This window comes from Biomphalaria glabrata, chromosome 3 (assembly GCF_947242115.1).
Source record: "Biomphalaria glabrata chromosome 3, xgBioGlab47.1, whole genome shotgun sequence".
In the NCBI taxonomy this organism is placed as follows: domain Eukaryota; kingdom Metazoa; phylum Mollusca; class Gastropoda; family Planorbidae; genus Biomphalaria; species Biomphalaria glabrata.
In genome coordinates, this window is record NC_074713.1 from 4,123,840 (window position 1) to 4,138,767 (window position 14,928).

The following is a 14,928-nucleotide window of genomic DNA, read 5'->3' on the forward strand; positions in this document are numbered from 1 at the left end:
ATATATATATTGTTTGTTTGTTGTTTTTTTTTGTTTGTTTTTAAATATTTTTTTTTCAGCTTAATGAACACTTGCTAAAAAAAAACAAACTATAATAAATAAAATATATTAGTTTTTTTGTCCCCTTTCAGTATTCATCCTTCTTGGTTGAGATTGGAGAAAATAAAAAGCAAATTTCATCCTTTGAGAACAAAGCACAACTTTTTTTTTTCTTGTTGGGGGGAAGGGGAGATATGATTCGCTCTAGTTTTTCTTATAAGGCTTACATTTATAAGTTTGAAAAATAGGCTGTAAATGTATGCTTTTTAAATCCCTGACTTACAACAGTGATCGTAACAGAGTGAGGCATAACTTCTCGACTTACTCCTCCAGGTTGATGTGGATTATTTCCCATTCACTTTGTAGAAAATGAAAAAAATAAAGTGGAAGTTAGTTGATTAAAATAAGCTTTGTTTATGTGACAATTCATGTCAATATTAAGTAGATTTTTAAAAATGTAAAATAAATATGTTGGCTATTTGAAATGACAAAGATTGTCATTTAAAATAATCAAGAAACAAAGCTTAGAAAAGAGCATTTTGGGTTTTTAAAGACAATATTTTTTTTATGAAACGCTAGGTAAATATAAGATTCGTCTCACGTCAGAATTTCAAATCTACCAGATAGTTTAGGTCTCACAGAATTTCGACTTTGAGACCTGGGTGTTATAAAGGGCACATTTGATTTTGAAGTGTCTGCACTGCATTATGGGTATAAAGCTACAGGAAATGACAACAATTACTCCATGTACAATGTTTAGTGCATAATCGAAGAGCAGGACCATGCATTGATAATTGCAAGATTAGCAGATGCTACAGATTTAAAGGTTATACAAGATGTTTTTCTTTTAAATTAGGAATTACATTTTGATGGCAATAAAAAGTAAAATGAAATATTTCTAACTTCAATTCAAAAGAAGCTTTTTGGTCATCATTATTTGTTGAATAATATTAAATTATAATGACCAAAAAAAACAACAGAGCAATTGTACTGTATAAGCTTAAGTGACTTTAATTCATTGGACAACGGTGAATATGTTGAACATAACTATTAATAGAATACTTTTATTTCTACCATTTTACTTTCACTTCAGGACATAAACTTGGATAGAAACTTGCTTACTCACATTCAACTCATCTCATTGTGAAACTGACACACTAACAAGACATAGTGTTAACTATATAGTCATCAATTTATAAAGTACAATGACATTAAAAGCTTTCCTGTGAAAGTCCTAATGATATTTACCCAAATAGAACTACTTTACACAATGTTTAGAATCTAGCCTAATAGTAATAGTGAATATAAGCCTAGAAAATGAACTAAACTTACTCAGCTAAAGAAGGTTTTTTTTTTTTTTTGTTTTAAAGGCTTTTCTTTGTTTTACTTCGGCTAGCAATCTACTGGATGGTTTTTTTGATCCATTCCTATTACTTTATACAAATAAGTCAATGCATGTCAAGGCCTTTTAAATGAAAATCATAAACAACAATTTTCATGGCTAAGAAGCCAATAGAAAACTATTGGCAGAAAGAGATGCATCGCATTATTAAAAATAACAGATAATGAGCAATACATGTAATAGTCATATATATATAAAACATTTTACCTATATGTAATGACAATACATAATACTTGGTTACTTCAATGTAATGACCATAGCTAATTCTTGATTACCCCTCAATGTAATGACCATACATACTACTTGGTTACCTAAATGTAATGACCATACATACTACTTGGTTACCTAAATGTAATGACCATACATACTACTTGAATACTTAAATGTAATGACCATACATACTACTTGAATACTTAAATGTAATGACCATACATAATACTTGGTTACCTAAATGTAATGACCATACATACTACTTGGATACTTAAATGTAATGACCATACATAATACTTGGTTACCTAAATTTAATGACCATACATAATACTCTGTTACTTAAATGTAATGGTATAAGAAACAAAATTGGATACTTAACAACAGTATTAAACAAAAATTACAATACCCAAGAGTTTCACAGAGAACAAAAATAAATTGATAAACAATATAGAATGTTGGTACAAAAAAAATCGATTCATGAACAAAATACATTTTGAGCCATTTCACAAAATGACTCTATTATTAGGCCACTTTTGATCTATTATGATCGCCATTTGTTGCTATGCATCAATATTGCAGAAATGTAATACATATTTTTCTTTTTATCTAATAATAAAACAGTTATCTGGTAAACAGATACAAGCACCAAAAGAACTCTACTTCTAGATAAAAATTGTAGGGCTAGAGCGGATTATTTGAAAACATTGTAATTTTTATAATAAAGGTAAATAATATCCAAAGAGATAAAACAAAAACAAACAGGTCTGTAGATCTTGCAGTGAAACACGCCTTAGGTACATTATCAAATCTTCCCTGAGTCAGTTGAACGCTGCTCATAGAGATAGTCTAATATTGTTAAAAAGCCACAGTGCTAGTCATAACAATTTCTAATGATGACTTCAAATCTCTGCTTCCCACTACCACTTGCTATCCAGTACATCAACTCTCTGGTACAAACAGGCTGTAATAGGAATATCCAAATTGATCTTTCTTTGTATTTTCCTTATTATAAAATTGCAAACAATAATTATATGTTTATTTTAAATTACATTCTCAACTTTAAAAAAGTCGTAGTTTTAAATCATTCTGATGTTTGACTAACTAATAGTTATGTTTAATGTTGAACAAATTTTAGAATGCAAAGTTTGAACTCTATGATGTTCAAGCAATTCAACAGTTTACCATCAAGCATAAACAGTTGGGATTACTTCATCCATACCAATTCAGCATTGAATTCTATATAAGTCATCATTATAATGAGTTGATCTCAATTTGAGACTGTGGATATTTTACAATCCACCTTTTTAAAAGAAAGAAAAAAAAAGAACTGCCCAATTCTTTTCCGCCTAATTCTAGATTCTATTGAAAAGCATTATTTATAAATAATTATAACATGATAACTATAGGTATATATTTAGTCAAGATATCTAGTAATGTAGCTAACATTTGTCTCTCCTAATACTAACCTTCTTTATCTTAGTTCAACACTTCCTTCCACACAATGTTCCGGGTGTAAGTTGCGTTGTCTCGGGGAAGAAGGACTTTCAAACAAATTTGAAGTTTCACTCTTGAAAAGGCCACATACAGCATGCCATGCATGAAGACTGGGACCCTGAGATCACCTCCAACAAACTGGAATGTTTGACCTTGGGATTTGTGTACTGTCATGACGAAAGCAGGGGTCACGGGAAATTGATGGCGCTGCATTGTGCACCCAAGTTTCCCCTTATTGGAATCTAGAGTGATTCTCTGGATGTGAACTTCCTTTTCTAAAATGTTCGCCAGTTAGAACCTTGGCAATAATTATGTTGTTGCAAAGTTCAGTGACAATAAGCCTCGTCCCATTGCAGAGTCCTTCTGAAACATCCAAGTTCCTTAGCAACATGATAATTGTGTTTTTTTTTAGTTTTAGTTTGAGTGGAGGCAAATCAGCGATGGCAATAGAGTTTTAAAATTATGTGGTAAATTGAAGGTAACCTTCTGACATGTCCTTGATTGAATCAAAGCTAAAATAGACTTTTTCCTCTCCAGGTAATTTGTCTATAATTTCATAATTTATCACATTAACATCTTTGTTTAAGGGAGCCAGAATTGCCCTCTTTCATTTTTTCATTACTTTTATCTGCCAAACAATCCTCCACAATTGTAATATAGGTGCAGTTATGTCCTTTGTAAATGTATTTATATAAATATATAAAACAGTACACTTTTTTTCCTTGGCACAGCCTGCAAAAGAGCTCACAGCTCAGCAGCAATAAAGCTGGCTAGAAGAAGAAGAAGATATAAATATTTCACAGCTCTAATGCTTCCAACAAATTCAACATTTATGTGGCAATTGAATAGTTTCACCAAGTATGCATTGTAAGGAGCCACGTGGCGGTTGTGTCTGGTTATTCTTTTACCAGACTTGTCTTTTCGGTAGACAGCTGGTTCATGTCCAAATTCAGGGCTCTGCTGGTCCATTATGGAATCATACCAATGTCTTAATTTTGGTTTTTCATCGTCAACCAGTGATGTTGTTTCTTGGAAAGGTTTGAGGAAATCGAAACGGCATTGAACTTTTCCATTGTTGTTTTTCATGCACGATGCATTTAAGTCATGTTCACTGCAAGGGTTATGGAGCATCCATTTCAAAACCAGTTCTCGCAACTCAGGATCTGTGTTGTCTGGGATCTTGGCAGAAATTAAATCGTTTAGCTCATCATGATTGTGTATTTTGTCTTAATTAATAAAAGATGGATGTGAGGGAGAACATGTTTTTGAAACTCAATTGTATAAACAAAGACTGCTACTTTCCTACATATTTGTTTCTTCTATAATTCCTCAATGATGGTTTCAAACTTCAGCTTCGCTACTCTAGCAATGAGATCAGGACAATCTTGAGCTCTATGCTGAATAACAAACCTTTCCTCAGTAACAATGCAGGCAGCTTTTTTTATTTCAGTCTATTCCGGATTACATGTCATCGTTATAAAGAAGTCTGGTGAACCGAAGCGTCGAACTAAAGCCATGGCGTCTTCAAATTGTTCAGCATAGTATCGTGTTGAGCCTGGGAACGAGGATGGTAAAATGATGGTTTCACCAACAACAGCATCTTTCTTTTCAGCAAGTTCTTTAAGGAAGTTAGACACTCCAATGTATTTTTCAGCCAGAATTTTTTTTTTGGTTGGACTTGATCTACTGGATCGCATTCCACTCTAATAAATGTGTCAACCAGATACTGCTGAAACAGTCGGCCACCAAAATGTAGTGCGTTGAATTGTGTTTCACGTAGATCAAGATCGCTGTGATCTTTTTCAAGTGGAAGATTTTTGGTGAGTCCTTTGCTATAAGCCATTTCCAGTCTTGTTAGATGCTGCCGATTGGGATAAGGCTGTTGTAGCTTCAGAACCACAGAATATCCAAAGGTGCCTTTAGGATAAAATAATGGATATGTGAAGGGCTCTGTTCGTTTGTCTTGTGTTCTTTAAAGTAACTATTTCTTTGCCTCGCTGAGGTACAACCATTTCATTAGCTGGAATGTTTTGATCAGCATTCAGTGTCAGCACAGCACATACTTCATTAGATGAGGGGGCGTTGTAGCGCCTGAGATCAAAACCATCAGGATTAGTAAACAAAAGTCGAACATGTGGAGGTGCAATTCCTTTTGCTGATGCAAGTTGCCTGAGTGAAACAATTGACGGCGCATATGATTTTCTCCAATCTATTCACTAAGTCTTGGTTGATGTCAGTATTGTATGGATGTTGAATTCTTTCATTCACAGCATCGTCGGGATACAGAAAGTAGAGCTGACCATATTGTGGTCTTTTGTAGTCACCATTTGGATTTTGTAGAAGGCTGGTGATTCACTGGAGACTGGCAACTTATTGAAGTTGAAGGCTGGTGATTTACTGGAGACTGGCAATTTATTGAAGTTGAAGGCTGATGAGTCACTGAAGACTGGCAATTTTTGAAAGTCGAATCCCGCTCATGTAAAACCAAAGTAAGGCGAGGGACTTTAGCTGGACCAGCGTCATTGTTTCCTTCTTTAGATTCTTGTTTGAAGTTGAATAATTTACGTTTCTTGGCAGCGGCACCTTCCTAATATAGCAGTAATTAATATTGTTTTTTTATTTTTTTAAATATAATTGGTATACTATATTATACTACTGAATATTAAAATTCCGAATAATAACATTATGTCAATAAAATATTAACTTCATGTCAATAATAATAATAAAATAATAATGTTTATATAAATGATGAAATTTATCTTAAAATGTGTGCATTACATTATAACATTAGAGCTTTAGCAAACTGAAATGGACGTTCATACCAATTCCACTCAAACATTAGATACACAACTTTTCTATCAGATAGTTGGATTGAGCTGTTTTGTGGCCAATAGCTACATGAGCTGTTTGATGACCATTGACTAAAAAATAAAAGTAATGGTAGGGCCTATCATGTTGCCTGTTTAGGAATAAGCCACCATAATTGTTGTATCAAAATAAAATAAAAAATGCCTATGATTTGCTCTAATGATTTGTTCTCTTCTACTGATGACAAGAGATTCAAAATTAACAGAAAAATGAATGCGTTTCAGTACCAGATATCATTTGAAGCAATATTTTTAAAAAATCAAAATTAGATTATATATTTTTCATTTTAAAAAGTTTGGCCTGTAGATGTTAACATATGATATATGAGAAAGACTCCTAGATACTAGTCCTAGACTAAAACATATATATAGATTTAGATCGAACAAAATTATTTGACTACTATATATTTAGTATGTAGTTGCCAATGATGTTTCATCTAGATATAGTCTAGGAGAAAAAAGGCTTGAATTCTGGCAGAAATCCAATAGTTTAGAGTTAGACATCTATTTGTTTTCCAGAATCCTTTCTACCACATGCTAAATAACATCAGAAAACTTATTTGGCTATCACGCAAACTTCCTGCTAAATTACAACAGAGGATTGGTTAGCCTATGTCGCAAACCTCCTGCTAAACCACAACAGAAAACTTATTAGCCTACGCCGCAAACCTCATGGTAAATAACAACAGAAAACATATAAGCCTACGTCGCAAGCCTCCTGCTAAATTACAACAGAGGAATTGTTAGCCTACAAACTTCCTTAATTTTTGACGCTCACATTTATACCGCTTACATTCATGATTACCGCATAAACTACTCTAATTGTAGAGGTCTAGATTCAGGATCTAGAATCTAGACTCTCTAACTCTAGATCTAGGCTAGTAGATTCCAGACTAGACTCTGGGTCCATATGATTATAAATAATAATGACATATCTTTTACCTCGGTTTTAGCTAATCAAAAAGTTATGCACATAGATCTATATAGATCTAGTCCTAGATTCTAGACTAGATCTTTCTCTATAGTTATAGTAGATCTAAAATCTAAATCAAATTCTTCTTTTAACTTACCGGTACCTTATTTAATAGTCACTAGATCTAATAGTGATAAAGCGTTTAATTTGTAGAAACACTTGACAACATTTACATTGACTAGTGAAGTTCAAGTTCAACAACATCACAGTTTCATAACCTACGCCAAATAATGATATATTCGTCTCAGAAACAGTTACTGACTACTAGACATCTAGTACTACTTTATAAAATGTCTAGAGTAGATCTATTAACATCATATTCTTAGTAGCATTCAAGCACTGACATTAACTTCTGACCACAAGAGTGACAAAGTGTCACAAAGATGCCGACCTCAATGTCCAGGGTAAAAGACCTACCAGCACCCACGGTATCGACTCAACGATGAAATAGATAACGCCAACACTGAAACCCTATAGAAATAAATAACAGAGATTATAACGTCTGATCTAAAACTACAAATAGTGAAATTCACTGAAATACGAACGAATCCGTATCGCTACAATATAAAATAAAACTTACCCTAAACAGGGGTCAAAGAGTCCTACCAAGAATAGACATCCAAGGCAATCGCTAAGGCTGTCCAGTACTGAGTAAAGCAAAGGAAAAATTTAGGACCACTAAAAGTACAGCTTGTCTATATTTGGCGTAAAGAAGAAATATGACATCACATCTAAAACGACAACGCGAAAAGGGAAAAAAAAAAAACTACACGAATGAGGTCTTCGCCTATAGATCTAGAAGAAAGCGGCGCTATTTGATTGTGTAGGCCTACATTTTAAAAATATACTCCTAAACAAAAAGTAACTGCGACAAGTAGAACTTGCACTTAATATTTTGAGTCTAGAAATAGTCAAAGAAAACGAGAAGAATATCTTTCAAACATAGGCCTTGGTTACAGCTGGAGCTTCAAGGTAGGTTACATAAAATGCTAGTTCTGTGTTCCTTTATCTTATAACTCAAAAACGATGCGTTAATATATTATTATATTAACATATAATATTAACATAATGTCCTCACACCATACCAACATGGCTTTAGGAAATATAGATCATGTGAAACACAACTAATAGGACTAATTGATGATTTTTCAAAAGGTTTAGATAATAGTGAACAAATAGATGCTATCCTACTAGATTTTTCTAAGGCTTTTGACAAAGTTCACCACCATAGTTTGCTTAAAAAATTAAAATATTTCGGCATTAATGGTCCACTGCATCAGTGGATTAAAGACTTTCTGATATGGAGAGAACAAACTGTAGCCTAATAATAAATGGCTCTAAATCAACACCGATAACAGTAAACTCAGGTGTACCTCAAGGAACAGTCTTGGGTCCACTACTATTTTTAATTTACATAAATGATTTACCAAATTGCATTACTTCAGGAACAAAAGTCAGATTATTTGCAGACGATTGCATAATATATAGAACAATAAAAACAACACAAGACACAGATATATTTTACAAAGAGAATTAGATGAATTACAGAAATGGGAATCAAATTGGAGCATGTCTTTCCACCCAGAAAAATGTCAGTTGTTAAGAGTAACAAAAAAATAAAACAAATTAATTCCACTTATCTTATTCATGGCAAACCAGTAACACAGACTAAAAACGCAAAATACCTAGGTGTTATAATAAATGAAAAACTGTCATGGAATCCACATATTGATGAAACTACAAAAAAATCAAACAAAGCATTAGGATTTATTAAAAGAAACTTCTATAAATCAAATAAGAACATAAAACTAAAATGTTATTTAACCTTGGTTAGGCCAATAATAGAATATGCATCCTCTGTTTGGGACCCCTCAACTCAAGAAAACATTAAGAAACTAGAACAGACACAAAATAGAGCAGTGCGATTCATAACAAACGAATATTCACATTTGACTAGAGTAACACCTTTAGTAAAATCACTAAATTTAGAAAGCCTTCAGGACAGAAGGCTCAAAAGTAAAGTAGCAATAATACATAAAACACTGAACCATAATCTTCAAATACAAAAACAAAATTTAATAAAATACTCTGAAAGACACAAAGATAAAGGCACATTCCTCGTCCCATATGCTAGGACAAATTTGTACAAATACTCCTTCTTCCCTAGTGCTATTAGAGCATGGAATGGGTTGCCTGAGCTAGCCAGGAAAACCAGTGACTTGGCAGAATTTAAGTCATTGGTTAATATGCATGACTAAATGCATGACGCGTAGGACGTAATCATCTTCTTTTTTGAAGTAACGTCTGTATTATATAAGATAAGATAAGATATTATTAGCCTATATCAAGAAATACAAAGTATGTTACCATGTCGAAAGTGTTTTCACATGCCCAGACTTACCTGCTCTATATTTCAATCAAAAGTTGTAGTTCCTCTAAAATAAATAGATCACATAAGTGTAAGATGAAATTCTAAAACTCTTTCTGGAAACAGTACCAGGAAAATGAATAAGAGGCAGACAGAGAAAGCGATGGAAAGACAATTTAAAAGATTGGACGGGCCTGCCATTGAAAGAGGTTCTATCCAAGGCAAAAGACAGAGAGGAATGGAAGAAGACGGTCGACCGATCTTGCGTGGTGCACCAACGGTCCAACGGACTAAGCGATAGTTAAAGGTGAATAATCTTTACATTATAAGGGAGGCGCGGGGGGGGGGGCGCTCACGAACCGGGAAAACCCGGAATCGAATACTGGTGAAGACTGGGATTTTAAACTTTGGGATCTTTAGGGCGCCTCTGAGTCCACTCAATTCTAATGAGTACCCTACATTGGTTGAGGAAAAGTAAAGGCGGTTGGTCGTTGTGCTGGCCCTATGTCACCCTCGTTAACCGTGGGCCACAGAAACAGATGACATATAGACCGTATGGTCTGATAGGGGAAGAACTTACATTATAAGAGCAGACAATGGCGCACAAAGTATAGCCTATACAGGCCTTCGTTTATGTTTATACCACTTTCTCTTAAAATCTGCTTTTTTTGTGACGGTACGCACTGTAGGCTACGGCGTACTGGCACCTTTTTCAATGCGGGGAAAAAATACTTTTCTTGTATTTTAACGTTTATTAGCCTATTGATTTATTAGTAGTTAAAAATTAGGCAATCCATCACTATATATAAGTACCGGCACCTATTTTTATGTTTAGTAATAGCATCATCTACACCTTTTTGTCTCAGTTCTGCGAATTGTAACTGTTTAGAATGTCTGTTTATTGTATTCATTTTTGCATATTTTGTAAAAAATTTAGATACGATTGTAGTGAATGATACAGGTCTAAAGTCTTTCTTTTCCATTTGTTTTGGCAAGCTTTGGTACGGCACAGGTATAGGCTAATTATGGACGAGTTCCACACTGATGGAATGTCGTGAAGTAGATGAAAGATCCAGCCAGTTTTTCTGCAAATTCTTTAAAAACTCGCCCATCAGGCCCACAACTTTTGAAAATTTTGCATACTTGATCTTTAATATTCTTTACTATTTTCTGATGTAGGCTACAACCCATTCTTGAAGTACAAGTAGGCCTAATAACAGAGACTTAGATACCTTGACAATAGACTTAGATACCTTGACAATAAGAGACACTCACCTAGAATGCACAATATCAGTTGTCTCTCTTGTCTGGATCTCTAGTCCCACTTTATATCTATATAAGACTCTGTACAAGACTCTCTTTAACTCTCTCTCTCTCTCTCTCTCTCTCTCTCCCTCTCTCTTTCCGAAAGACAGGCAAGCAAGCAGAAGCAGACATTGCCAGGTAGAATTACAAGATAAAAAAACAAACAGATAAATAAGCCTAAGGCTCTAATTAGACAAAAGTAAATAAATTACATTTATATTTTGTTTTAAAAAAAACAACAGTTTTAGAAAACGACAATCAGTCATAACAATGGCCAATATTTGTGGTGCAACAGTAAACGAGCGCTCGCCGCCGTGGCAGCGAGAGACGACGAACACGCGACGCACAGCATCGATCGAGTGGGGGCCTGCTCACACACGCATTCTCCGATATAACCTATATTTAAAAAAAAAAATAAGACTAAAGAGGGCCTTCAGAGCTTACAACACGAACTGGTGCGGTGTGTGAGAGTAAGGGAAAGCACACGATCTGTTTCCCTCACCTTGTAGCTTGGATAATAATTACACCTTTCGTACTCTTTTCATGGATACATATAACAGGATTTATACAATACAAATGCAGTTCTAAGAAATCAAAGGGCTACAGTAGAAGTAAGCCAACTTTCAGAAACAAGGGCATTAGTACAAACGGTGCTAACACAGTAAGATCAGGATGTGCTGCATGGTGTAAACGCGAAGACCTTCAATTCCTTTGATTATGATAACTTTCACGCTATACACTAAGACAGTTCAAAGAATTGGCATCAATTGCTAGTTAGAAGACATGGCGGACCCCGCCGAAGGCGGCGGGTCGGAACAAGACGACGTCTCCTTCTTGAGAACCGTAAGTACCCTATTGACTACAACTAAAGAGGATTATACAATTAAAACCTGTTTGGATTATGCGATTTTAGTTAATACCCCGTCCTATTTGTCGATTGTTATATGTATTAGTAATCCACAACAACAACATTTTAAAGCTTTTAATTTATATTTAAAAAAAAAAAGACTAGGCAAAGGTTACGGAAGATCAAGTTGATCGGAAAATATTTGTACATAATTAATGATTTATGTCCATTGATTACAGTTGGCCCAATGTTGTTTAGGAAGATTTTTTTGTTGTTGTTTAATCTACTTGGCAACAGTTTGCTCCCCTTCCCGGTACCGATGCAGTCCTTTGTGGCAGTTGAGCTCGAGTTGGGAAACTTTATCTTACCTGACCTTCCCAGGTAGACTCACACAGACAGCATCCCTGCCTGTAGTTTGCAGACACGCAGATGGAGGCCTAACTTTCTGGCAATAGGCCTGTGCAAATTATTCATAGTTATAGCCACAGTAATTATACTGACGCGGAGGCATATAGATATGTGTGTGTGTTTATGGGGCGATAGCTTCGTGCATGCACATATATCAAAACAATATTGTCTAGAATAAATACACATTTTCTTAATATCGTCGATCTCTCTCTCTCTCTCTCTCTCTCTCTCTCTGTAACATTTCCCCCCCCCCCCATATCTACATTTTAATTTCAGTGAAGCAGAGCTCGTTTGTTTCTGTTAATCAAGGTCTTTGTTTTACATGGTCAAATGTTAATGAGGGTAGGCTAGATGTTACGAGCAGATGCAACTCTTAATCAAACACCAAAGAGACTCGTATATATAGTACCGGGTATATAATGCGGACTTTAATATAGATACAACACATAATAATATGTCAATTACATCTTTGTTTACATTTACTCCATTTCTCACCCCACCCCCCCCCCTCTATCTTTTTCTTTCAACACGCATTCGCACCATTCCACATTCACACTATGCTGTGCATGTAACACTATATGTACCCAGTGCAAAGATCAACTGCCTTTACTTATCGCAACTAATGCCGCTTATCGATTAGTTTTCAAAAGACTCAGTAATGTGGTAATTATAGAGCATTATAGACTATCACAAGAAGCAGACGTCAGATTTGGAAACCGAACTCTTGATAAAAAGGTCACCACCATGCATGGTGTCTCGATTAATAGAATTATAACAAGAGTAGCGCATTTCTTCTGCTCTCACATCTTAGCCTTCTATGTACACATATTTGACCACGTGATATATGCAAAGTAGCGCATTTCTCCTGCTCTCACATCTTAGCCTTCTATGTACACATATTTGACCACGTGATATATGCAAAGTAGCGCATTTCTTCTGCTCTCACATCTTAGCATTCTATGTACACATATTTGACCACGTGATATATGCAAAGTAGCGCATTTCTTCTGCTCTCACATCTTAGCCTTCTATGTACACATATTTGACCACGTGATATATGCAAAGTAGCGCATTTCTTCTGCTCTCACATCTTAGCATTCTATGTACACATATTTGACCACGTGATATATGCAAAGTAGCGCATTTCTCCTGCTCTCACATCTTAGCATTCTATGTACACATATTTGACCACGTGATATATGCAAAGTAGCGCATTTCTTCTGCTCTCACATCTTAGCCTTCTATGTACACATATTTGACCACGTGATATATGCAAAGTAGCGCATTTCTCCTGCTCTCACATCTTAGCCTTCTATGTACACATATTTGACCACGTGATATATGCAAAGTAGCGCATTTCTTCTGCTCTCACATCTTTGCATTCTATGTACACATATTTGACCACGTGATATATGCAAACATTTTGAGGAGATAGAGAGGCAAGCATTAAAAAGGCGTGCTTTTGATTTGTTCCAAACATAATACCAGCAATTACCTGGAACTGGAAATATTATAATATTTTTTTTTAATCCGTTTTATAGCGCATCTTTCATGCTAATAGCATGTTCGGAGCGCTATGGTCCAATCTCTTTTGTGGACCAGTGGGGGAGGGGGTATCTGGGAGAAGGTTTCCATGCTGCGTTTAGGCGCTCAGCGAACACAACTCTGCTCGATTTGAGACCGAGGCCCCTTGTTAGATGGCAAAGCTGTTTTGGCCTCTTGGCCACACATAGGTATGTGTGTGTACAACAAAACAACAACATCGACGGATGTCTGCCTGGTAATCTGGTATGCGCTCTGGACTGTCGTTTGGTGGTCTCGATGGTCGCGGATTGGAACCCTGCCCTCTGCCATCCCCGGTCTTCCTGCAAGAGGTTTGGGCTAGAATGTAATCATGTCCCACTATGCCTACTAATTAATTTAGATAGTCTACAACAGATGGAATAAATGTTTCCACGTATGTAGCCTAATTGCTTCCATTTATCTGTATTTTCTGTATAAGACTACGATACATTCACACTGCATGGAAGACTTGAAACAGACAATGTTGCAGATCTACGAACAGAGATTAGAGATATTTGCTACTGCGTTATTTAATATAAATATAAATATTCTAGTTGCTTTACTCTTAAAACATGGTGTAACAGCGTGATCTAAATTGTTTAAAACAAAAGCAACTTTTGTGGATCAGTGATGGTCAGCCTTATTCGGCTAGTGGTCAATTTTAGTTTCCGACACTCGTGTCGCGGGCCAGATCAACAAAAAAAGTTTTTTAAAATAGGAAATAGACAATAAACTATTTGTATTAGAAACCCGTGAGTCAAATAGTTACATTAGTTCATGAGAAGTTTATCCTAAACCAACTTTTAAATATTTGGCTGCATAAATGAGACATCAAGTGGAAGCACTGAATCTAGAATTCTAAATGTTTCTTCCTTGAGACGATTACGTAACATGAGTTTCGCCCGATTCATCACTAAAAGTTTTCCCTGACTAATAAGTGCCTGTAATTATTGGGATCATCCTTAACGCTTGTTTTCAGAGATTTTTTAAAGATTATGCAAGCAACATCCCTTGAAATTTGCAGGGATTATAGTGAATCATTTCTAGTTGCAGGTCTGGCTGGGTACTTGCCACAATGGCCGAAGATGGATTTCGAAACGACTAACTTTGTTCAATCTGAACACGATCATCATCAAATATTCCAGACTGAACTCCTTGCCACATAGATTTTGTTGGTAAATAATTCAATAAAGCCAAAGAGGCTAGGTTTCATTGGACTCGACAACGTTTCTAATAGCTTTTGCTGTCGACTTATTTATCATCAATAGTCATTTCCACTAATTTCTCCAAAGGAAGAGAAAGATCCTCTGTGATGGTTGAAACTTTTTTTGACAGAACTTCGCCAGTGGTGGTCCCATGCATGCTCTTCGTTGCTACTAACTTCTGTTTGTATGCTACAGCAGATAAATACCAAAAATTTGAGTGGTATCAGGTATGTCAGTGGACTCGTCA

The 14,928-nt window shown here is 35.4% G+C and overlaps 1 protein-coding gene and 1 long non-coding RNA gene across 19 annotated transcripts in view; one reads left to right on the forward strand and one right to left on the reverse strand.

Moving 5' to 3' along the window:
- Positions 1-574: 574 nt before the first annotated feature.
- On the reverse strand, positions 575-8,599 carry LOC106054246 (uncharacterized). Of its 2 annotated transcripts, none has more exons than XR_008777081.1 (3): positions 7,566-8,599; positions 3,118-7,456; positions 575-2,612 (listed from the first exon to the last, which is right to left on the reverse strand). It is a non-coding gene; the product is annotated as an uncharacterized LOC106054246 (long non-coding RNA). The 2 variants fall into 2 exon arrangements; XR_008777082.1 differs by having other exon boundaries at positions 581-2,612; positions 3,118-5,732; positions 7,083-8,593.
- Positions 8,600-11,071: 2,472 nt separating this feature from the next.
- The window catches only part of LOC106054240 (ryanodine receptor 2-like), a 112,425-nt gene continuing 108,568 nt past the window's right edge, over positions 11,072-14,928 (forward strand). For 16 of the 17 annotated variants that reach the window (XM_056022955.1, XM_056022960.1, XM_056022954.1 and 13 more), the window contains exon 1: positions 11,075-11,501. In XM_056022955.1, coding sequence (XP_055878930.1) covers positions 11,442-11,501 — 60 coding nt within the window. In that variant the 5' untranslated portion in view covers positions 11,075-11,441. Of the gene's footprint in view, positions 11,502-14,928 lie in introns of all 17 variants that reach the window. The other variant, XR_008776880.1, reaches the window with a different exon arrangement.